Here is a 26,760-nt window from a genome sequence, read left to right as displayed (position 1 = left end):
TTTTTCATTATGGCCAGGCCACCTGGGGTTAGCTGCCTGGCTCCCCTTATGACATGCTTCACAGTTTATAGGATTAGGAAAAGATAGTTGGATAAATGGACTGGCATAAAGCCTGACAGAGCAGTGGTCCTTCACACAAATTGGCCAGAATTAGGCACATTAAAGAAAAATCAGATGGCTGGTAAGGCTGAGGGGTGCATAAACAGGAAAAACAACTAAGAACTGGGCAATATACAAGTTAGGTGTGGACAGAAAAGCATTTTTGATCGGTTAGATAACGCTTCTGTTCGTTCTCTACGGTCTTGCATAGTTGCATCATAAATGGCCCATGGTAAATACTGTACCCACATAAGGACACTGCTTGTTTATGGAGACAAATTGGGCACTGAACAAAGGGGATGGAAGGGCAAGCTGCTCTACATGAGAGTGATTGGAGCTAGGCTTGTGCTTCCACGAGGGAGTGCTGTGGAACTAATTCTAAAGTGGGGCTCACAGCAAGACAGCTATTCATAGGCAGCGGGGGTGCACAACGAAAGGCCAGGTGCCAGCGTTTCCATCTGCTTCTTATCGTCCTTAGACTGACCTCCGCTGACAATGGGAGCCGGGCAGCCTGTCCAGGGCGCAGGAGTTTGCCAACGATGACCCGGTCCCAAGGAGAGTGCCGCGGCGATGCCATCCACTCCATGCCTGGCATCTCATTTCTGGGTTATTTCTCATCCACGCTGTTTGTTTGGGAGACAATGCATAATGGGAGGGTGCATTTTTGCATTTAACCCTGATGAATTATTTACTAGAGCTTAAAACCAATCATGTACACCCACTGTGGACTGTGTTTTGCGCCGAACAAACGGGGCACAATGTCCTGAGGGATACCCGCAACAGATGGGAGCAGAAATAAAAGCCATCAGTTGGGCTCCTCAGGTGTGTCTACTCTCCACTGTGCAGATTGTGTACATACAGTAATCTCCCTTCTGCACTGTGAGTATGACATGTTGTTGATGGCGACACGCCAGGTTTTCACTTGGTTCATAAGACACCACACATGACAGGGAATCTCCCACGAACATTATAGTGACAAGTCCCTGTGCCACTGAGGCAAGATGACACCTACTGAGAGTGTGAAAATAAGCATGAAGATGTTTTGTTCTCTACCTTGAGTTTAGAGTTATGATCCACAGCTGGAGAGTTGTCATGCTTGGGTGGAAGAATCAGTTCCCACTTGCCAAATTCTTTCTTCGTGTAGCGGTGGGAGAATTTGTCCCAGCCATCTATAGGAGAAACAGACAGCATTTACACACATCACTCTAATTGGTTTGCAATGTGGACACAAACATGAATTCTAATAAGCTGCAGCTGGAATAAAGAAAGTTGCATACAGTGGAAAGAAAATGTATATCTGTCTTTTTTTTGGATCTCTTTGGCTTCTTTTGCCATGAACTGGTCACAGACCTGTAGGAGTAGCTGGATTTTCTTCACATTAAATTATCTGATTCCTGGATTTTTAAATGAACAAGTTTGAAAAACATGTCACAATTTTGTATGTGTCATTTGTTCCAGTGTAAAGAATTCGTTTTCAGTCTCAAATTGTTTATTTGTATAACATTAGAAGTCTTAGGAAGCTAAAAATGCATCATATTAGAGGTTAGCTTTTTTGGGAAAAAATACATTTTTTCAAATGATTGGGGAAAGTAAAAACAAGGCAAAAAGATAGTACTGTGCAAAAGTCTTGAACAACTTTTCACACACACACACACACACACACACACACACACACTGAGCCAGCCTTTCTTGGAATCTTTTTCTTGTAATTTTTATTCTTCAGTCCCAAAACGTTGATGGGTATTTAGTTTTTTTTTTAACTTAACATTTAACTATGAATCATTCAGGCCTTTTCTTTTTAAAGCACCAAACTCAACTAAAGGGATGAACAAGCATTGTGTCTGCAGACAACTTAGCAAAGAGCCAAATTTAAATATATCTTTAGACACTTTGATACTAGCTGCCTGTCTTGAAAAGACATCAGTTGTTGTGATTTCTTTAGGTGAATCTTTGAAAAACTCCAAAGATACCACAGTTTGACGTGCATAAAACAGAATTTTCGCACCAACATGGTGATTTCCAAAGAGCTGTTAGCTGTAAACATGGCATCTCTCTGGGTGGTTGCCTTGTGTCACGTTAAAAAAATATGAGCAAACAAGATGCATTTCTTGCACTCCATTTGTCTTGACAATACTTTTTAAAGATATAAAGCATTTCAGGATTAACTTAAAAGAAAGGCAGACGTGAAATATAAGAGGAGATCAGAGGTTAAATGGAACATGTTTGGATGCAAACTATAATGCGAATCCCCATACAACAGTATAATTTCCTAAGTGTCACCAATACCAACAAAGGCAGCAGAATGTAGAGCATAGTTTTAAAGATAAAAGGCCTTTTATGAAAGTTTGACCTTATTTGAGCCTGAAGAAGAGGTTAGAGGTCCAAAGTAATGTGACATTAAGAATTCCAACATGTCATAGTTTCACATATAGCATTATTATCACTTTTACCTCAAGATCATTCTATTGACCTTGAGGACAGGTCAAACGTCAAATGTGACACATTTAATCTGTATACGGTACTTTGCATTGGTTGATAACGCATACCATTATTTGTAAGACTCATAGTTTCTAATTATAAGGTTATAAGCTTTATTCAACCAATAAATCGTTCAAAAATTTTCAGGCCCTCCTGTTTACAGACAGAAAAAAAATGACACCCACACATGCACATACAACCAAAAACAAGAAAAGCAGAGGGCAACACAAGAAGTGGCAGGCCTAAAATCCTATCTATGACTGGTGAGCAATATCTGAAAGTCATGTCCTTACAAAATAGGATAAAACACAGCAAAGACCTGACACAAAAAACCAGAGAGATGCAAGTGGCCTTTCAACTGATCCATCATCACAAATAGTCTCAGTGGAAGAGTGGCTGTCAAGAAGCCATTCTTAGGGAAACCCAGAGAAGAGGCTGAAGTGGGACAAATTACACAAGAACTGGACTTGACTGGAAATGTGAACTTTTTGCTTCAAATTGTGGTCAATGAACAATGACACCACACACACAGGCAACACGAAAGTGGAGCCGAACAGAGACACCAACAGACATGAGATGGCCTCAACTACTGAAGCAGTGTGGGATCCTCTTGATGGAGAACAGAACAAAAGGAAGCCAACATCCAAAGAAGGAGCTGGTGTAGTGAGTTCCTGAAGACTCCTTAAAGAAATGACAAGAAAGCTTGCCTAAGAAAGCTCAGCCTGTGCTGAAGAATAAAAGTGGTCAAACCAAATATTGATTTTCAAGCTTGTTAGAATTGTACGACCTCTGGTTTTGCATTACATACTAAATTTCCATGTATATTTGCATAATATTTCAATAATCTGCTGTACCCATTTCCCCTTTTCCTTAAAAATGTGAAGAAATGAGGGGTGGCTCTTTGGGATGGTATTGCAATTTGAGTACTGGACACTTCAGTAGCCAAATAGTAAACATACTGTACACACATATCAAATTATTTTCGCTGCATGTTATACCGCTATCTCGCTTCCATTTTGCTTGTGGTCTTTTTAAAATTATTATTGTTATTATCGCTTTTGTGAAAACAGCATCTTATAGCAGACTTTTCATTCTACAGAAGAAAGACACTGAAAATCCATGTGTCCTATATGTCTGTGCTTTATTTAACCACTAGGAGGCACAATGAGAAATTTTAGTCAGACCACAGGGTGTTTCATTAATTTTAATAGTAAATATAACAATTAGCAGTTTCAGTCTTCCTTATTACTGCAGTGTGTTGCCACTTTGCCTTGTGCTAACAACAGCTTGTAGTTGTAGTCATCACTGTGGCTTTTGTTCCATTTCAATATCCCCCCCTGTGGTCCAAACACCACTTTATTTCTCTGACTTGTACAATCTGTCTTTGCACAATTTATCCCCCCCACTCCCACCCCGCCCTCCAAACTCTCTTACATAATTCCTCGTTGTGCTTTTTTTCCCCTCCTCCCTCCCTTTTTTGTTTTGTTTTTTTCCCCAGCACTGTTCTCCAGTATCTTGTGACTTTTGCGACACCGAGTAAAAGCAGCAGGCTCAGTCATCTAAAAGAAAAACTGATAAAACACCACTTCACTGCTCACTGAATTTTATCTCTGAGACAACAACAAAAAGGCATATTCATAATGTGCCGATTCCACACTCACAACTGCCACTGACTGAGGAACACATTAGGACACAAAACATTTATTGAAAAGTGACCACCTCGGCATGTCATTTTAGGATGTTTTATTCTGTAAACCCACATCTTCTTGTTATTCATGAGCAATAACAGTTGCAGGATAGAGAACAAATCAAAAGAGATGCTCGAGAAGTGACCGGATACTGCAGCAACACTTTCCACAGGGAGGCCAAGTCATATTTTTTTAACAATTTATTTATCTCGCTTTTCTTAAACTCCTCTGAAAAAAAACAAAACAAAAAAAAACAGTGCATTATGCACCCAACCTGCACCATATTCATGACTAGGGCTACTGGGGTGTTTCCACATTTACTATGAAACTGAAATCAAATAATATAACTGAGCCGTGTCAAAATGTAATCTCTCACAGAATTGAATGTTGGAATTGGGCTGCTGCCCAAGGTCCTGGGAAGATAATTAAAGAAGGAAACGGAACAGAGGAACTATGGAAAGAGGGGGTGGCAGAGACAGAACTAAGTAGTAGAGCAGGGCGATATGACCAAAAATATTTATCGCGATATACATTTGAAAATTTGTGATAATGATATAACTGACGATATAATTGACACTAGACAAAATACTTTACAACTCCACAATTATATTCGTTAAAAAAAAAAAAAAAACATCAATGTATTTTCACTTAAACAAGCAGCTGTTTTTTTTCTGCATTAAAGTTGTATAAAAACGTAACAGTGCGAATGTAAATTCCTTGCTGACAGTTTAACCAAAAGGCATTTCCAGTGGAAATTGGCCGACACATCCTCAGCATAACCATGTACAGGGAGTGCAGAATTATTAGGCAAATGAGTATTTTGTCCACATCATCCTCTTCATGCATGTTGTCTTACTCCAAGCTGTATAGGCTCGAAAGCCTACTACCAATTAAGCATATTAGGTGATGTGCGTCTCTGTAATGAGAAGGGGTGTGGTCTAATGACTGGACTGATGAAATGAGAGTGAGTCTTGATGGGCCAGATGGATGGGCCCGTGGCTGGATTGGTAAAGGGCAGAGAGCTCCAGTCCGACTCAGACGCCAGCAAGGTGGAGGTGGAGTACTGGTTTGGGCTGGTATCATCAAAGATGAGCTTGTGGGGCCTTTCCGGGTTGAGGATTGAGTCAAGCTCAACTCCCAGTCCTACTGCCAGTTTCTGGAAGACACCTTCTTCAAGCAGTGGTACAGGAAGAAGTCTGCATCCTTCAAGAAAAACATGATTTTTATGCAGGACAATGCTCCATCACACGCGTCCAAGTACTCCACAGCGTGGCTGGCAAGAAAGGGTATAAAAGAAGAAAAACTAATGACATGGCCTCCTTGTTCACCTGATCTGAACCCCATTGAGAACCTGTGGTCCATCATCAAATGTGAGATTTACAAGGAGGGAAAACAGTACACCTCTCTGAACAGTGTCTGGGAGGCTGTGGTTGCTGCTGCACGCAATGTTGATGGTGAACAGATCAAAACACTGACAGAATCCATGGATGGCAGGCTTTTGAGTGTCCTTGCAAAGAAAGGTGGCTATATTGGTCGCTGATTTGTTTTTGTTTTGTTTTTGAATGTCAGAAATGTATATTTGTGAATGTGGAGATGTTATATTGGTGTCACTGGTAAAAATAAATAATTGAAATGGGTATATATTTGTTTTTTGTTGCCTAATAATTATGCACAGTAATAGTCACCTGCACACACAGATATCCCCCTAAAATAGCTAAAACTAAAAACAAACTAAAAACTACTTCCAAAAACATTCAGCTTTGATATTAATGAGTTATTTGGGTTCATTGAGAACATGGTTGTTGTTCAATAATAAAATTATTCCTCAAAAATACAACTTGCCTAATAATTCTGCACTCCCTGTATAATATCCACAAAACTTAAAAAGAGGTTATACACACTAGGGCTGCCACAAACGATTATTTTGATAGTCGACTAGTCACCGATTATTTATGCGATTAGTCGACTAATCAGATCATCATCCACTGGACGTAAAACTACAGCTTATTGCACCAGCAGCATCTGCTCTTATATAACTATCATTAGCTTACAGCTTTAAGCTTTTAAGGTGCTAACTAAAAATAAAGACAAGATGATAGTTTATTAAATTTTAATGAAATTTGCAGATTGTTTCGGTGAAGTTTAATAAACTCCTTGCTATCTAAAATATAACAGGACAACGGAGTATATTCTCCAGCATCTCACACTTCTGATAATCAGCTGTCTGCTTGACGTTTATTCAGCTGTGTAAAAACTACAACTTTAATCTCAGACAAACCGATTTACTCAGGAACAAATAAAATACAAAAAAAAAAAAAAAAAGCCAAACAACAACATTTTTAATTTATCTAAGTGACTCATATATTTAACCTGAGTAGCGAAAGATATGGAACGCCAGGACTGCCATAATGAATTAATTAAATACACCATTAAATAATTAATTAAATGTGGCAATAATTAATTAAAATTGGAATTAATTAATTAAATAAATAGTTATGACACATGTAATTAATTAATTATTGACACATTTAATTAATTATTTATGTATTTCACATTTTAATTAATTATTGACACATTTAATTAATTATTGACACATTTAATTAATTATTTAATGATATATTTATTTATTTCATTTTGGCAGTCCTGACGCCTGGCTCTCGTCATGAAATAATTTTATCTGTCAGCCTCACCCATCAAACTCAGGGGGCGGGGTTAACGCTGCCCATGCAGCTTCTCTAACATTTGATTGGTTGCCGTGCAAAGTAAGTCAAAACAGGTCGATCCTAGAAAATCGATTGCTTGTGTAGACTTGGGGCAGCCAGTTATCCCAGAATGCAGATCAAATCACAAGCAGCAATGGTGGTGGTGTAGTTTTAAAATACCCCGTTTTTCTGTCACCAGCTACACTTTTAACAGTGTTTTAGCCGCGAATGTCGCGACGTATGTCTGGTCAGGTTGTCAACATAGAACATGTTTGCAAAAGTGCTCAGATGTTTTCAGAGATTTCACTAGCTCTGCTAACAGTTAGCATGCAGAGTGCACCGAGGGGGTTACGTTAACCGGTTTGTTTACATATTCCACTCTCCGTGTTCCACATGTTGCATTCGCAGATTCTCATTTTCACCGAACGATCGTCTCTTTCCGCCTGGTCTTGTGTCTCTGTGCTTCTGTAACATAAAGAACGAGCTGACATTTTTCTCACGAAACCAGCGATCAGCTCAACAGACCCTCAGTTTACCTGCATGCATCCTCCTCCTCATCTGTCAGCTGTTTAACACCTGCTGCTAATTCAAGAAACACGCCTAGTTACCTGGTGATAGTCACAGTTTAACTGGGCAGCCGGTGCTCGATATAACGCAATGTCAGCGCATTTTTCTGCACAAGATAAGTAAATATAGTGTTTTCCCCGAGCACAGAGCTGCTGGAGCTCGTTTCCTTACAGAGCACTTTATAGGCGAACAGCTTCATCAGCGGCTGATGTCCAATCACCGGCACACAGCTTTGAAACCTCAGCTGAGTTTTAGCTCTCAGTGGTTAAACGCTGGACTTCATTCACTCAGGTTCTGTCTGTCGGGTCACGTTTACTTCGCTGTTTTATTTACAACTGAGCAAATCGGTTTGGCTGAGGTTAAAGTTACGTTTCATAACTGCATAGTTTCACAGACGTTTAATGGTTCACTGGCACATGTGTTAGACTGAACTATCATCTAAATATCATCTGTTTTTTAATAGTTATTCAACTGTATTCTAAGCACCAGCTGTCTGTTAGAATGTGATTTTTTTTCTCTCTCTGTTGGCAGAGGTATAAAAATGCGCAGGAAAATCTGACGTGCATGGCAAACTTCACCTACGATATTTAGGGAGGAATAAACACACATCAAACATAAATGAACCATTTGTCTGTCTCCATAATTGAGAGAATTTTCTCTTCTTATGTCAACACTCTCTCTCTCTCTCTTTTTTTTTTTTTGCTTTTTCGGTCATGTTATGTTTACCTGTCAAAGGCTTGTTACAAACTATGAAACACATTGTGCAGACTTCTGGATGTTAGAAGAAAACTAATACTGCTCATGAATGAGACTAAAGGCAGGAAGGTGTCCTTTAAAACTAAACATGTTAATAGGACCTCCCTGTTTATATCATAGTTTATGATATAGCACGTGTATTTCAGTAATAGCCTGCTGAGGCCACTATACGTGCTGGCCTCATATCAAATGTGAAGGCAGACTGAGTCTATGTTTGACGTTTTTTATATCTAATCTTCCTTTTCAAACATTTAAACAGCAGCGAGTCTGCAGCTGAGGGAATACAAATTCAAATTGTCGGAACAGGTTTGCTCGTTTCTTGGATTCATTTGGTGATTTATTAAATGTATAACTGTTATTCTAATCTGCTGCTGAGTCTCTTACACTTTTCTTTATGCTGTATATTTTCACGTCTCTGGAATAGTTGGCAGTTAGATAGTCAGCTGGGAAACTTTGTGTTAACTCATGGAGCTGAGGATATCGTGGATATGCTGACCTCGCTGCGTGGTATACAGAGCGAGGTCAGCATGATTAATATTCACAATAAAAATATTAGCCGAACATCATGAAGTCTGTATGTGTTTCATAGTGTCGAACAACCTTTGTACAGTTAAAGCCAGCAGTTACTACATGACGGAAACACCAACGTTATCTCTTTTATGTGTTTATACACAGGTCATGCTGATTACTGAACAAAAACCCAAAGATCAGATGTTAAACAGATTTATTTGCTCTCTCTCCTCCTTAAACATGTTTTTAATGTTAGTTATAATTCAGAATTGGCGACTGAAACACGTAGGACACATAAGAACATCAGGAAATAAAACATCGATAAATATAACCTCAGTAAAAGAAGTCAGCGGGGGTTACTACAGCTGTGTACCGGGGCCTGCGCTTTGTCGGTGGGATTGCTTGCGAGGCGAGCGGGTCTATCCCACGCTTTGCCGTGAGACTGGGCAGACATCTCCGAAATCATCGAAACACTTTTGCAAAGAGGCTGTATCTTGACAAACCGACCAGACACATGAAGATTAAACCACTACATTCTCGGCTAAAAAAATATTAAAACGGTATTTGGTAACACACAAACAGGGTTTTTCAAAGCTCAGTTCTGTTAGCTTCCACATGCCGGTTGTTGTGTGCTAGAAACAATGGCCACCAGGCCAAAGCAATGGTTTTGACTCGATCAGCGTTAACCCCGCCCCCTGAGTTTGATGGGTGAGGCTGACAGATAAAATTATTTCATGATGAGAGCCAGGCGTCAGGACTGCCAAAATGAAATAAATAAATATATCATTAAATAATTAATTAAATGTGTCAATAATTAATGAAATGTGTCAATAATTAATTAAAATGTGAAATACATAAATAATTAATTAAATGTGTCAATAATTAATTAATTAAATGTGTCAATAATTAATTAAAATGTGAAATACATAAATAATTAATTAAATGTGTCAATAATTAATTAATTACATGTGTCAATAATTAATTAAAATGTGAAATACATAAATAATTAATTAAATGTGTCAATAATTAATTAATTACATGTGTCATAACTATTTATTTAATTAATTAATTCCAATTTTAATTAATTATTGCCACATTTAATTAATTATTTAATGGTGTATTTAATTAATTCATTATGGCAGTCCTGGCGTTCCATAGAAAGACGGCGGTGGGTTTGAAAACAATTTGCCGGGAGTCCGGTGTTCTCACCGCGCTAGTGACCTAGCCCCCGGCTAGCTATCGAGCTAGTGGGTAACAGACGTCTCCGAAAACGTCGGAGCGCTTTTGAAAATATGTGGTGTCCTGATAAACTGAGCCGATATTTGAGGTTTACACAGCTACATTCTCGCCTGAAAATATGTTAAACGTTTATTTTGTGACCCAGAAAGAATAATAAGAGTAATATTAAAACTAACTAGCTGCCGCCATTGTTGGAAACTAAGCTGGGCCGCGCTATGAATTCTGGGACACAGCTGCTTCTTCTTCTTCTTCTTCTTCTTCTTCTTCTTCGGGGTTTAACGGCAGCTGGCATCCTTGTACATGCAGTGCTGCCATCTTCTGTTTCAGTCCGTTATTACACTCTTAAATCCTGCTACTTATTCCTGCGTCTTTTGGGATCTTACAAAGCTTCAAACGACGCGTCGACTATTAAATCAGTCGTCTAGTCGACAAATCGTGGCAGCCCTAATACACACACACAATAAGGTAATATTATGTTGAAGCACAGTACGTATCACTCTGCGAGGCTCCTGCCTACGATAGCCGTAATGCTCCGACAATCCATCAAGCGGTGCGGCTTCGTAGCTTAGCAAAGTCGTACTAAAACATTTGACAGATTTTCGAGCGCCGTGTACCACATAAAATCGTTTCAAGGTCAGTAAACACAACCAGAATTCATACATAAGGCACACGGGATTATAAGGGGCACTGTCGATTTTCAGAAAAATCAAAGGATTGATTGGGGGAGAGACAGGGACCAATAATAATAATATTACTAATAATAAAAATAATGGTTGTGAAAAACACTTGAGAGACGAGAGCTTGTCTCAGTCAATCATCTTAAGGATGATACAACGAATCAATGTTGCTCTATTTTCCCACTACATCCATTAACTAAAAATAAAATCCGAAAGTCCATTAAATTACTTCCAAAGTTGGGACCAGAGGGAATAGAGATTTCAGTGCAAACACAGAGGTTGCACTCTCAACAACTTTGCAAGCGATGATGAAATAACTAGCTGCTAAAATATTAACAAACACTCCCAACATTCAAAAGCTACCCTTCAGTATGCAAGTTTATCCTGTGTAATCAATATCTTCCACATTTCCAACTCCCATGTCGGCTGTTCAAAAGTGATGATACTGTTGAAACACGGCACACTGTGTTTTCTTAATTTCTTGCCCTTTTGTGTTCAGGAGCGCAAAAATGTCAAATTTTTTATTTAATGCACTATGGAGACATGCAACCTTTCGCTCTGCACTGAAATCTCTTCTCTTTTGGGGGGAGGGGGTGTCAAACTGTTTATGCAGCTTCAAATTAATTTGCATTTTCTGTATTTTAATGTTATTTAGAAAATGATTGCTACTGTAGAAATTTACCAGCTTCACCTATGTTTTTTATTTTAAGGATAATGAGGATTTCTGCTGGGAGTAAAGCAGATTCCCCAGCACACATGAAGCACTGAAAAAGAAATAGCATTAAAGTGACAGTGACAACTTTCCACCTTAAGGGTGTCCACATCCACATTGTGTCAAGAATTATACACAGCAAGAAAGTTCACTAAGCTTAAAGGAAACAAACTCGGATATCACATGCACAGCACCCTGGTGTCACAGACAGAACAGACGGTTCTTCTCAAGCTACTTACTGAAGTCGCCTGTAAGGAAGAGGGCTTCTGCAGCTGGAGCCCATTCTTTAAAATACAGGCTGTTGTCAGGCCTTCGCTGCACACCGAAGGTATTATAACTGCGTGTGAACTGGTCAAAGCCTCCCTCAGCCTCTTCCAGCAGGAAAAGTTGCTTCTGTAGCAACTCATACCTTCAAAGCACAGAGAACACATAAAAACATGCATGAATGAAAGTCCTCCAGTTAATGTACCATTTGATGATTATATCTGATATTATACAGTATATTATGCTGAATAGATTTCAGGAATTCTGCACAGAATAACTTGCAACTGATTTTTCCTCCCATTGCATCAAGCTGTCTCCTCTGCTTCTACTTCAGCGGGCATGTTCCCTTTTTTTCTCCACACTAACTTTCTCTGGATCGAATCAGCTGTGGATTTATAATAAATCTGAGGTTAATTCTTTAAAAACTTACCCATTTATCTCATTTGGGTTTTCTTTTAAAAGATTTTTCATTTTTATTAATGTTTAATCTCTGTAAGTGGAAGAATTACCGTTGTGTAACTTTTAAAATATGCAATAAAATCATTCTTGCGAAATTCATCACTGTGCAGTTATTATTTTTTATTTAACTGTGTATTCGTGTATATATTTATCTAATTATTTTTTAGCTAGCTGTGTAACTGTGCACTAACCATGAGTAGCTCTCCTAATTTCTGCTAATTGTATTTTGAAAGGTACCATACAAAGGCTTTCTATTTCATTCTAGTGTCATAATTTACATATAAATAAAAACAAAACAAACAGAATATCATATATTATTTTATAAACATTTTCCAAGTTATATAAAGTAAAAGATCATTTGAAATTACATTGATTCAATTATTTACTTGTAAGTAGAGCAACACAAGAGCAAGGGCATGTAAACACACACAAAAAAAATCATCGCTAAGCACCAAATTATAAAATCAAAATCATACATAATTTCCTTAGGGATTGATAAAGTGTTCTGATTCTGATTCAGGTATGAGAAAATGAAGTCCCTCTGCTGTACTCTGTCGATGTTCAAAAATTCTTCTAAAAACAATCACAGTCAGAAGGTTTCACCATTCATTTGTGTTGCTCTACGCTAGATCATACATCATAACTGTTAAAACATTCTCTTATGCACTTCATGCATGTATCGATATGCATATGAAAGTCGTCCATAGAAGATATATTTGGGGGAGGGACCCAAAAAACAAGCACATTCAGCGGCTCATAATATTTCTGTGCTCACAAGGTTCCAAGGTCTACCCTCAGGATGCAAACCTGCCTCATAGCATCAAGAATGTGTGACTACAGACATATCCTGAGAGATAAACCTGTCCGTTACCTTCAACTGCAAAGGACAGACTAACTACTTTGCAATTTATCTCACTTAAGTTCCAGCAGCCAAGCCGGTGTCCATATCAGATCCCCTCCCGGTAAAGAAAGCCTCTTGCAACCAGCAGAGTTAAGTGCACTCCCTCCCCTATAGCCCTGAAGCCAAGCTCAGACTGGCCTATGAATGCCCTGGGGCTAGTGATGATGGGCTGAAGTAACAGCGCCATTTCTCAGCAGCTGCTCCCTGTGTTGAGCATAGTGGGTACAGACAGTGGTTGCCAAATGTAAACCTTTTAAGTCCAACGAACGCTGCCACATGCTTCCTTTGCCATTTTGTCACAGTTTCAAGAATATACTGAGAAAATGGACAAAGGATGGATTCACACTGTGGCAGTGCTTCAGTGCCACAGTATTAGAAGGCATGAAAGTCATGTCTGTTATCATTACTAATGGGTTCAAGGAGGTTGGAGCAGAGGGACTCAAGAGCCAAAATCCAGTAGTGTATGAATGCAGTCATCTTTTACATTGGTTCTACTTCAGATAAAAGATAGTGAGTTTGGTTGGATGGGTTAAAGGTACAGCAAAAACAAATGTTACTCTTATCAAATATAAATCAAACACATGCAGTATATCTCTCCTTTCCGCCCTGTGCATTTATCTAAAAATTGAGTTTGGATTAAGTTGTTAACTCTCCTCACCTCAATCCTCACACTGGCTTTATATTTCCATAAATATCCAAATGTTTTACATTAGTTGCAAATTCTACAGATTACTACAGTACTGGACTGCACATGGTATCCATAGTCAAAATTTGTCTGCGAAACATTCTACCATCTCCACCCACTTTTCTTCACTGTTAGCCATGAAGTCCTGAAGCTAGCAGATCAGAATCATGACTGCAAAACTAGCGGTCTCCCCACAACTTCTCTCTTCCTTCTTACATTCCCTGAAAACTAGATTATTTGTCAGACAATGAAAATATGTGTGTATTTTATATTTTCAATTGTAGTCAGATGTTTAACCTCCTAGGACCTGGCGTCCACATATGTGGACATCACATTTTGGGTTATTTAGACCAAAATACTCAATCTTGCTCTACAAGGGCCTGATATCCACTTACGAGGACATTATACTGCAACTGTTCTATCGAAATTTTAAATGAATATCTCATATGTGGCTCTCATTTTTCTTAGAAACAAAAATTAGGTTAAAAAAAAAAAAAAATCGGGTAGTTCTTCGTTTTTACATTCATCAGGTCCCAATATGCCCAAATATCACAGAGAAATTAAAAATGCATGCCAAGGAAGAGTTCGGGTCTTAGGAGGTTAAAAAATATAATCATTATGCAATGTGATATATCTTATTAGTACTTGATCTCTTTGCATATTAAGAGCCATGAACCCAAATAATGCCGTTCTTAGCCCTTTGACCACAGTGGAAAGAAGCTGTACACTGTTAATATGCCCAAACTAACAAATTCTATATAATATTTAGTGAAGCTTAAAGTATGATATGAAAGAACACTGTTTACTAATCCACTCCTTTTACATAATGCTGGGGTCCATTATCAATACCAAAATATTGATTATGGACTAAGAGAGATGAGACAGACCTCTGGTACATGGCTGAATTTTATAACAGGCTTCTCTATAGTGCAAAGCAATATTTCAGTTTCCGAGAGATACACTGCTGCTCATTTTGAGGTAGCAAACCACTAGAGACACTACTAATCCCTGTTGCTTGAAATTACAAAAGTGTTTTGTCCCGTCTCCCATTCAGTGGTAATAGAGCAGTGGGAGATTATAGATGTGAAGAACAGATTTCTGTCCTGGATCTCTTATCTTTTGGTTTAGATAACTTCTCTATCTACAAAGATATTGGAAAAGAAAAATATCCTGTGGCACAATTGAGAGATCACACTTACTGCAACACCACTTCATACAACAAAATTCTCATCCCCGTGTCAGATAACTGACAGTTTTAGACAGAAAACACATTTTCACTTAAAATATCAAGTTGGCCAAATATTCCTTAAAGGCTATAAGTTTGGTTTAAACTGCAAAGACAGAATATTCATTCATCAATGTTTGTTTAGAAAGTAACTATGTTGTTGCTATGTACAACTGCATAAGGACACCATAAGAATGATGTTATTTTTGTACAAGATGAGCAAATATGGATTAATTTAGAATATATGATATATGCATATCTGTGGGATATACATGGTTTAATTAACAGCAGGCATCTGTACCTAGTAGTCTTGTAGTAGTCTTCATTGGCTTTATTAAATTGCCTGCAACTTTAGAGTACTAACTGGTCACAACCAAAGTGAGTTCTAGGTATTAATCCATAACTTCATCAATCATCCATACCTAATAATGACTCCGGACACAAAGAAAAGATCAGTCAGAACCTTATGTTTAATACATTTCTGTAAATCAAATGTAATGTTTTAGAGTTATGTTCTCACTCTCACTGTCTTGGGAGGTGGTACTGACATAATGTTGCTGACAATCAGTTGACTTGGATGGTGATCACAGCCCTCCAGGGTCTTCTAGGCTACAAAAGCTTGTCAAAATAAACAGCCAAGCTTTTACTTAAATCCCATGTGGTGTCAAGTCCTCTTGGTTTATGTTTTGGTAGTTTCTATTCAATACTAAAAATCTGCATTTTCCTTTTCAGGCTTTTTTTTTAACATTATTGTGCACATGGGTGTTTTACACTTTATTGGTAATTACCCCAAGTACCAAAGTACAGCAACCGACGCCAATAAACACTTAATAGTATCATTAATTAAATAAGGTCTCGCTACACATGGACAGAACTTTGTGCTTATGAAGTCATAAATTAGTAAAACTACTGTATGGCATTAATTTTATGTGTCCCTCAAATACACTGAGGTACCACTTCCTTTATGCAAGGCTGTGATTTCAAACAGTAAAAATAAAGTAAAAATATTTGCTCTTTTTCTCAAAGTTACATGCTGAGACCATGAGGACAAGAGGGAAAACGTAGACCTTTGGATAAAGCTCTGCTGAAAGCAAGACCAAAGTCCAGAAGGCACAAAAGGAAGCTAATGAGCTGGCAACAGCTCTATTGAAAATCAGAGTTAGGGTTTAGCAGGTGCTTGAGAAGGTAAGCCAGAAAAGAGCTCACCATTGAGAAATCTGAGGCTCAAATATCGTCCAAGAAAGCAGACCAGCTGGAGACACTCTCCTGAATACGAGAAATGGGGCTCAGAAACAGCTGGAAAAACTTGACTTCAACTCTGAAGCACACAGAGAAGCAGTGGAGAATCGATCATCTCCAGTGGGAGAAGATCTTCCCTCCTCTGGGCCACAAAAGAAACAAACTCTGCAGGAGACTGAAGTGGAGTGGGCAAAAAAGCAGAGCAGCATGACGTCGAGATTGGATAATCCGAAGACAAAAAGACCATAAAGAAAAGTTGAATAGTCAAGCTCTTCCCATGCCCAGCAGCAGGAATGGATGCCAACTAGAATTTCTCTCTTGGGAGCTGGGCAGGAGGGTCTCTTTGGAGATTTTGTCACATTTATATTAAGTTACAAAACTTGGGCTTGGTTGAAAACCTTTTTCAAGGAGCTGTTGTTCATCTTAACACACTTATACTTTACCATGGCACCTTTCTTTTGATTCTAGTGTCAAACGCCATTTTTTCAGTGCAACTGTACAATGACAGTTAATTTTGAAATTAAGAAAATGAACCAAGTTCAAAGAAATATCTTAGCAGTTAAAGTAAGTAAGAAATTAATAAAGCATTTAAACAAGACAGCTTAAAACAACATGCTTTGGTAGTAGGGTTTTTCTTGCCTTGGAAAACGCACTACGGTGAGCACAATCAGTACGTTTTACTTTATCTGACAGAAATCAACACAGTTTCACAGTGCTCACAGTGACAATGCTAATTTGTTAATGTTACAAGGTCTAATGTCGACCACACAACCATCTATTTTTGTGTTTTGTTGTGCTAATGAGCAGTTAACTCAAAGTACATGTGAGGGTCACCTTCACTTGATTAGACATTGCACAAACCTTTATCTTGCCTCAAAGCTCTAATTATAAAAGCATAACAATGCAGAATTTTCTTTCTGGTGTTGACCAGAAACATAATAATGATAACCAGCAGACTTTACCTAGTCTTCATTATATATATCAAATTGACCTTATGGAATGTCCTTAATGAATCTACTAACTACAATAATTGGATTATAATTGGAATCATGTGTTCATGTAGTTTCATGGCTGAGCCTGATTGTGCGTGTAGAAAAATTCTGAAACTAAGGATAAATTATTTGTTCTCCTCTCTTCTCTCTGTCTCCCCAATCATGATGGAGTAGATGGAAATAGTTCTCTGAATCATCTGTTAAAGAGCCTGATGGCCAAAGTGAAGGCCTCGGCGATGTGCATTTGTCACTACATCTCATGACAGAGCAGAATCGTGATTCTTCCATTGCCTCCTCGTATGACCTTGCTGTGCCCGAGGACGAGGTTGCAAAAAAAGCATCTGATTATTTTTGTAAATATGGCATCACTGCTGGACACTGCTGTCTGTGTCCATGCAAGAATGAATGAATGGAACATTATACTGTAGCTCAGGTCATGTTCAGATTACTGAAGACAGTCATCTTCGCATTTCTGGCACGAAGGAAGTGGTTCAGGAGTTGCTTGGCTTGAATCCAGTATGCGTGTGCGGCCTCTCAAACTGCTACAAAGAACCACAAAGTATTCTTAATCACGTCGTTGCTGTTCTGAACTTCACCAGGTGCGCAAGTTGGGAAAGAAAAATGTGTCTACAGCACAGATGATGATGAAAGGTTGGACTGACAAAAAAAAAAAAAAAAAGCGCCAAAGCCAGACAATTTGAAACAGCAGATAAAGTGTCAGTTTTCTTGCCCAATTCTTTTCCAGTCTGCATGGGTGTTACAGCAGGCCCTATGCTGTGAACGGATTTAGATTATCACCACATCGGATTAGCTGTGTTGAAGCAGACAATGTCACGTGAATAAGTTAAAAGCATATCATTACCGAGAGAAGACTGTGTCTGATTCAAACTCTTGTCAAAAATAGTAAAGCTGCCTTGATGTTGTCCTCTGCTGCACTTTTGCTGTGTCGTAATCGGGTGTTGACATTTCCTTTGCTGCAACCATGTAGTTTTCCTGCATTTCTGGACTTTAGTAGTGAGGAGGTGGACTGCTTGAAACTTGTAGTACACATCCGATCAAATCCCAGTGAATACAGGTGTCTTTAGATCAGACAGTGAATCATTAACCATGTTTAATTTATTATTATCATTATTATTATTTTTAGATTTTTGTTGTGTGTTTGTTTCCCTGAGGTAAGTTTTACCCTCTCAAAAGAGATAATAGCTACTGTAACTAAAATACGGGTCAATCCTTTAAAGAGGGTTGGTGAAGATGCATGCATGAGGCCGCCTACAGGGAGGAGGTGGATAGTCTGGCTGAGTGGTGCGACAGAAACAACCTGCTGCTTAACACCGAGAAGACCAAGGAGCTCATCGTGGACTACAGGAGGAATGCTGACCCACATCCACCCATCCACATTAAGGGGACGGCTGTGGAGCGTGTGAGCAGCTTCAAGTTCCTGGGAGTCCACATCTCCGAGGATCTCACCTGGATGACCAACTGCGCCAAGCTGGTCAAGAAGGCTCACCAGCGCCTCTTCTTCTTGAGGACTCTGAGGAAGAACCACCTGTCCTCAGACATCCTGGTGAACTTCTATCGTTGCACCATCGAGAGCATCCTGACCAACTGTATAACAGTCTGGTACAGGAACTGCTCTGCCTCGGACCGGAAGGCGTTGCAGAGGGTCGTGAAAACTGCCCAGCGCATCGCCGGAGCACCACTTCCTGCCATAAAAGACATCTACAGGAAGCGGTGTCTGAAAAGGGCTGGGAAAATCATCAAAGACCCCAGTCACCCATCACATGGACTCTTCACCCTCCTGCCCTCTTGGAGGCGCTACAGGAGCCTCCGGACTAAGACCACCAGGTACCGGAACAGCTTCTTCCCCACAGCTGTCAGACTCCTGAACTCTGCCTCCTGACATCTGACCCACGTTAACACACGGACTGAACATACACACACCCACAATGGACAACTGTACCCTCAAACACACAATAATAACATGGACTGAACCACCACTCACAACCACTAGCACTTTATATAGCCTCTGTAGAAACTATCTACACCCTCACTTATCTTAACTGCACTACTGTATAGCTCTGTGTAAATAATCATTCTGTACATTCAATAATTTTTAATCCTACAACCGTTTACAACTTGCATAGTTCCCATTTCTGTATAGCTGTATATTTCAGATTCTGTAGTTATTTATTTCATATTCTGTAGTTTTTCATATTTATATCCTGTTCATATCCTGTACATAGCTTGTACTCACTACAGCCTGTACATACTTATAGTTATAGAATATTCACAACATACTTCATACCGTGTACATTATAACATACCATAATAGACCCATTTCTGTAATATACTTACATATCTATACTATTGCTAATATATATTGTAATATATCTATATCACTAAAGCACTTCTGGATGGATGCAAACTGCATTTTGTTGCCCTGTACCTGTGCATGTGCAATGACAATAAAGTTGAATTCTAATTCTAAGAAGGACTAATCATGTATCAGTTCAGTTCTTTATTTTCTGATGTGACAACCCAAACTCATATCTGCAACATGACATTCATGCCGGACACACTCCTCCTGCATGAATGTCACAGCATTCATCTCGTCTCCTGGCTGATAACTCTGAGTGGGTGTGGCTGTTTCTGTATAGGTGGCCAGTTGTGTCACAAAAGTTAAACTGTTACCCTCGTCCTTAAAATGGAAGAACATGCAGACAGTGTTGAATTGGCTTTGCAGCTTTTGTGACCAGGCCAGACATCCTGAAAGTCTATTCCATGCGCAAGTGACTCCCAAAGTGAGGTATATCTACATTTGTGAAACAAAATGCTTTCATGCAGTATACAGTCATGCCCTTTCATGTGTTCCAAACACCTGCCACATTTCAAAGAATGAGCAACACATTTTTGGCATGAATGCAAAGCGTACCTAAAATGATACTGTTATGTACCTAATGTTGTAGAATAAGCACGCTGGGTGGCTGAGGGCTGACGGCTGGTTGAGTCAAGCAACAGTGGTACATCTTAGAAAAATAAACACAAAAGGCAATCAAGATGTTTCTAGTGGCCTCCTCCAAGAGTAAGATTTAGTCCTTTTTGGAGGATGGTAGCTCTAACTGAAGTTTCTTTAAGAACTTCTGTTGCTGCTCCACTCACTCATTCCTCTGTTTGAGAGCATTAAAGCCCTCCTGAGTTGCACACCCATGTGTGCTGTGCCATTATTTTCACTGGCATTCTGGTGCAGTCCTGTTGCAAGATCGCACTGATGAGGTGATACACCACTGAAAAGTAGGTTGGTAATAATGCGTTGGATGTTATTTTTACAGTCCTCTAATGCTGAAGACAGAAGAAAAGACAAGAGTCTTAGTGGTGTTGAATAATGGTTAATGCAACCCTGTAATTCAACACTTAAGGCTGAAGAAGTTCCACACGCCTCAATTAACTGGCACATTTAAGAAGTGGGAAGACACCTCTCCTGCGCTAGCAATGGATTTTGCTTAAGCTGCCTTTTATTAATTTTGTTTATTAATTATTAGTTCAGATGGGAATTATGGACAGTCTTGCTTTCAGTCTAGATTTCATTAGTTTTGCTTTTTGTTATTAATTTAGGGGTAAAGTCTAACCCTAACAGTCCAATGCATTGCTGGTTCAAGGTCTTCCCTTTTATCCCCCCCCCCCCGAGCTGGTGCTTCCATCTTCTTTATTTGCGTTTGATTTTTGCAAGTAAATATTTTTTGTCTGATTAAAAATTCTCTGCAGCAACTTTGTGGCATCTCATGTGTCGTGTTCCTTTAAGCCATGGATTCGGGGACTATAAAAGTGGTGTTATTTTGATATCTTAACCAAATCAAAGTCCCAGTTTAATATTTTCCGTCTGATTACAAAGCACGTCTTGAAATTCTCTCCACAGATGAGCTGAACTCTGCACCCTTTTCACACACTCACTGTTATACAATTGGACATCTAAATTTAGAGTGAGTGTTAAGGTCTGTTGTGTTGTGTATGACTGATGGTGACAGCTGAAGCACAGAAGTGTCAAGAAAGTCTGCAATAGCCTGGAGAAAGACAAGAATAAGCTTTTCTGCTTTTTATCTTTGCTCACATAAAAAAGGGGCTTCCATACAGGCCAGGAGCAAGGTGACTTTCAACTAATGTCATTAACGTTCTTCTAGTGAAGCATTAATGGGGCTAAAGAGAGACCTGAACATTTGCTCAGAAGTTGATTGATGAAAGCAAAATTCCTCTGTTTAACTCACATCTTTGTCGACCCTCAGGCAAAGACAATAAATGCTTCCGAAGCCACTTTCAAAGAAGGTACATAAAACATCAATTTAATTTAAAACAACAGGCAGTGTTCCAAATCTTCTCTAGCCTTTCTTCTAATAATTCTTATTAACCAACCAAGTGTGCATGTTATCCCCTTTTCCAGCTTTAACTCCTCCTTTACATTTCCCCCAGTCAGAGCATCTGCATTCATAGTCATCCCTTCAAAGTCAATAATTAGCTTTTCTGTAAATATATTACATCACCATCACAAGCAGAAAACTGAGAATTATTCCTTTTACTTTGAGAAGAGTTCTGATGACATACGCAAATCTGTGCAGTACTAAGGAGCATTCCCAATACTCCCTACTTTCATTTGATCCAATTTAAGAGATGCATAGGGCCCAGAGCTGCAAAATCCTAGCAGCACTTCCTACAGACTTGCGCAACAGGAAGAGTAAATAATGAACGATATCAACACGGCACTGCTCACTGGGGCTGTAACCTGCGTGCAATATCAACGGCTGTTTTCACAATCAATCTGAAACTAGCATCCTGATAAAATGAGAGCTGCCTGCAACCACAGAATAACTAATTAGAATGGCAGACCTGCAAAATCTACTGGAGTCATTTCAACTGTGCACAGTATCTGTCTTGAACCACAGTTCAACAAACCACAGCCTGAGCAGCCTTGAGCAATGACATCACAGTGAAATCTAAAGCATCAGCCTCTGTGGTCATAGGTCTCTTTCTGATAAGCCAGCTAAATTCTTAGTACTGGGACACAGCGTGACACCACAGCCTGAGAAAGCTCCTGATTTCTGTGCCTGCGTTCATGATACGGTGTTTGGACTCTGGGCCTTAGAACACCAGGGGCTTATCAAGAATTAACCTTCACACAGCAGCGATCCTATATGTAAAATTATTTCTGTGCAACTTTCATCAGCGGGACAGGTGTTTGAGACACGTCTAGGGCTCGGTGAAGCCTAAAAATCCCAAGCTGTGTCTGAGATGGAGCTGACACGCTCATCTCTCTGCAAGGCTAGAGCCCTGCTTACATGCTTGAAATACAAAGCAGGCGGTCCCTTACCTGCCACATTAGAAACCAGATTTGACATGGTAATGAAAATTGATAAAACTATATAGCCCCTAAGCAGAGTTTTAAAGCTTAGTTTCAGGCTCTGACCCTGCGGTGAGCAGAAATGATAGCAATCTGAGCTGTAGATCATCATCACCATTTGGCAGCAAGTTAAAAAAAGAACATAAGCATGACTCCCCCCCACCCACCGTTTTTAAATGACTGAAATGAGCCTGATGCCGTCACACCTATAAAACAGTTCATGCTATGATCATCATTGTGTAATATTCTCTCATTCTGCAGGGCTTTGTTTTAACAAAATCCATCCCTTCTTTGAAATCTAGTCGGATTATCAGGTTAAAAACACTTGAAAAATAAGAAGGACATTTAAGTAGCAAGCAGAAAGATTGCACAATTTATTGACTTACAGTGTCTATTTACTGTTGGAGGTTCATGTACATGAGGTCAGTGCATGTACCAATGAAGGACAAGGTTTTGTTTCCCCCTTTCCCCCACACGCCATCAGACTGTTTAACTCCTCTCTGGAGGGGAGAGGGAGGGGAAACAGGAGGACAAAGGAGGGAACAACTAAGCTGTAGTGCCTCTTCACCTCACTGTGCAATACCTTTTGTGCAATACTTTTGTAAATAGTCAACGGTGCAATAGACTCAATACTTGAAATGTGCAACTCACTTGTATTTTTATTTTTATTCCTATTTATTCTATTTATCCCCTTCGTATATTTTATTTATATTGTCTCTGTATTTATATATATGTGTGTGTGTATAACTCTGTAACTTCTGTCGGTGCTGTGCTTTTTTGGAAATCGAATTTCCCAGAGGAACCCACCCGAGGGATTAATAAAGTTCTATCTTATCTTATCTTATCTTTTACCATCTCGTGTAAAGTGCTCCAGAAATGCAAGCTTCTATTCTTTTTAACTGAGGTTTGTTTTAATTGTCACAATAAGCAAACAGTCGTTCTATAAATCCCTGTAATTTTCACTGTGTTCCCTTTCCCTTGGGTGATAAAAGTGACAGAATAAACAAAACTAGCAGTCTCTAATTAGAAAAGAAAAATGACATTAATTAGCTGAACTTTAAACTTGAGCTAATTAAAGTTGAACAAATTAATCTGTTTTAGGATTTGTCAAAACTTTCCACTGATTTTTTTTTTTTTTTTTGTTAAATCATAAGCATATGACTCAGTGTGGCCTGGTCATAAAACTCTAGGAGTCTTCTTCTTTGTGCATTTCAAGTAACATGATCTAAACTGCTACTGAATTCATTAACCCACTCACACTTTATACATTTACAAATACCACACACACACACACACAAAGGCGAGTTCTGAAGTCGTGCATTCATACTTATATATGTCCGGAGTTCAAGTCTAAGCTGGAGAAGAACATCATGCAACATAGCATAACCTAGTCCACTTTGCATGAAGGGTAACTCGTATTGTAGAACCTTTAACCTTGATAAACAAACCACTAGCTGCAGCAGCATCTTTTCTAGCCACAAGCCTCCTACGTTGCAGAGCTACTAAAGGCGGGATACTAAGACGGAGAAAGAAAAAAAAACCCACTGTTATGAAGAGCAAGGCCAACAGAAAGAAAAAGATGCCCTGAAGATGCTGGACCCACTAAACAACAAGCACGCATCTGACAGCATCACCTCAGGAAGCAACGTGGATGTCAGCTGACTGAGAAATACGTGCCTGCTCTCGAAGTATCACGCACAGGAAGTTAGGAGACGACTTGCCCTTTATCAGCAACTTGTCATGTAAAACGAAGAGTTTCTGGTAGCGGTTCATTATTTTTGCATAAGCCGAACACCTCTTATCTCCTATGAACGCGTTTTATTCGGCTGACTGGGAGGAGAAAAGGGGGGCGGGGGTGTAAAGCTACTGCGCACGGGTGGGAAACGTAGCTCTATACGACCTCTATTCGCTTGAAGTGTCAAACCTGAAGACGAGGTTGTGTTGTAAACAACGGTTTTTTTCTAGTGTGTGTATGTTTTTAATTCAAGACACGAATGCCACTGCGAGCGTGGGTCTTGCTCGCTTGCCTGGGGACTGGTTTTGGCGACAAGCTGTTTACAAAACCGCCGTTTGAGCCGTGCTTTACCTCCTCCTGAAGTCCTTTTCGTACGGTTTGAGGTAGGGATCCATTTGGAGAAGGCAGCTGAACTCAGGAATTGTAACATTATCTCCCAGGTCTGCCATGGTTTCTCCAGACCAAGCCAATCGAGCACCGACTGCTGCTAGCCGACCGGACGGACTGACAGCTAAAGAACAGAGAGCAGGCATGCACTGTGCGCGAGGCTTTAGTATCCGGAGACAACAGCGAATCAGGGTGCCGCATGCCAAGCCCGTCCCATCACAACGTGCTGTGTTCCAGCAGGTCAGAGAGGAGACAGCTAAACTGTGCAGTGCTGTAGTGTAACTTTAAGGTAACAGCACAGGAAGCATCTGGCGCGTCAGAAGAAAATGAGGATGTTGTATACACATGAGCAGCTTTGTAGGCTGTGGGTTTGCCTGAGTTTGTGGCTCAAAAGAAATTTCATCTGCACAGAAATCGGATTTAACACAGATGTTGAAACATGTGGTAGTCAATTGATGGATTCACTGTTAGCCTAGAATTACTGTTACTTGGCTGATAGTATCCTGACATGTAGCCCACTGGCTGTACTTTTATCCTCACTAAATGTGGACATTTATTGTCATAAATGATCTTTCCAGAGGCTGCCACTGGCATCTATAACTAACAGGAATTGGCCAACAACTGTGTATTTGAAACAGGTTTAGCAGTCAGCTCCCAGTAACTCCTGTCTACAAGCTGTTGCAGGCAAATGTCACATTTTCCTTCACTCTCATTATCGTCCAAGTCTGTCTCGAGAATTACTGGCTAATATGATAAATATGTTTTTGTAGAGCAGCCACCAGGCTGCAATTTTTCATGAAAAATAAATTGTTTTTGTCTGTGTGTTTGTTTAATTTGCTAGCCACATTAATTTCCCACAGTGTACAGTCCTGTCTCATTTTGGACACTTAGTGAGTCTTTCACTTAAAACAGGAAAACATAAATTTCACAGATGTATCCCAATTATGCTCACTGCCTTTTTATGTCTCGAAAGAAACAAACTCTTTTGATTTGAACACTCCCTTGACTTAATCTTGCAGTTCACAAAGGATATTTTAAGTCCGTCTACTGGTAATGTCTGACAATAAAATCCACTTGTTCTTTGTTATGTCCAAGTCTTTAATGTGGGGTGCAATGAACAGCTCTCTCGGGGCCACTACTGGAGTTTTAGGCCATTTTTAGTTTTTTGTGATATGTTTTTTTCTTTCATTATGAAAATAATTTCTTAGTGACATGTATCAGTGAAATGCAGTATTATTTCACAATTAAACAGGATTTCCCTCAATTTTTGGATGCTTTGTAAATTAAAATGCTGTGCAGTGAGCTGTGCTTATAAAAACGCAGATGAAAATGCATTGCTGTGTGAAAACTTTTTTCTGTACATAACTTCATAGTAAAAGTGCAGCTTTGCATATATATATAAGTGACCTGCCAATCTTCAGTATGCGCTTCTGCATTTCATTTAAAGAGATCCCATGGTAAAAGCACATAAGCATTAGTGTATGTGAGGTGGTGGTTGAGGAGAATGTTAGGTGTTGCTGAACTCCATTGTAATGCAGTGAATGTATGCTTTTCTACAGATTCAGTATCTACTTCACCTGCACTTCTGTTTTGAAGCTATCTTTCTAAAATGCAGAGCTCACACTGTTTTGATCTAATTGTGGCCTCAATAAGTTTTAGCCCAAGCTACTTCACTGAAGTGGCAGAACTAAGTTGAACTCAAGAAGGATAACCTTGCAATAATTTAGATTAAATCCCTGTTGGAAAAGGCTGATAAATATGCACGCCGACTGAAGAAATGGCACAGGTCTTGAAAGCGTTGTCCTTGTCACAAAATAAAACTGTCCCAGCTAAAGGTCATAAAGCGAGTGTCATTCTAAAGAGCCATCTGTTGGTAATAGATGGAACAAGTGTGTTGCCGTCCACCCCAGAAGGTTATGCCAATAAATGTTGTCTCTTTGATTCATAGCTAAATAACACATGTTTATAGGTATCTATGGAAAGACACTTGACTCAGTGATAAAAAAAACAGACAAAAAAAATATCATTTAGCTGACAGATCTTAACTTGGCAACCTGGA

At 39.3% G+C, this 26,760-nt stretch overlaps 1 protein-coding gene across 2 annotated transcripts in view; it reads right to left on the bottom strand.

Moving 5' to 3' along the window:
* The window catches only part of gbe1b (glucan (1,4-alpha-), branching enzyme 1b), a 104,281-nt gene extending 79,419 nt beyond the window's left edge, over window positions 1-24,862 (bottom strand). For both annotated transcript variants that reach the window (XM_085370916.1, XM_085370917.1), the window contains exons 1-3: window positions 24,666-24,862; window positions 11,668-11,837; window positions 1,153-1,268 (exon numbers count right to left, since the gene is read on the bottom strand). In XM_085370916.1, coding sequence (XP_085227042.1) covers window positions 1,153-1,268; window positions 11,668-11,837; window positions 24,666-24,847 — 468 coding nt within the window. In that variant the 5' untranslated portion in view covers window positions 24,848-24,862. The remainder of the gene's footprint in view (window positions 1-1,152; window positions 1,269-11,667; window positions 11,838-24,665) is intronic.
* Window positions 24,863-26,760: the final 1,898 nt, after the last annotated feature.

The sequence above is a fragment of the Diplotaxodon limnothrissa genome, linkage group LG14 (assembly GCF_057381915.1).
Source record: "Diplotaxodon limnothrissa isolate DT_005_m linkage group LG14, D_limnothrissa_male_GT1.1, whole genome shotgun sequence".
NCBI lineage: Eukaryota > Metazoa > Chordata > Actinopteri > Cichliformes > Cichlidae > Diplotaxodon > Diplotaxodon limnothrissa.
The sequence above is the reverse complement of the archived record's forward strand: the minus strand, read 5'-3'. Positions and strand labels throughout refer to the sequence as shown.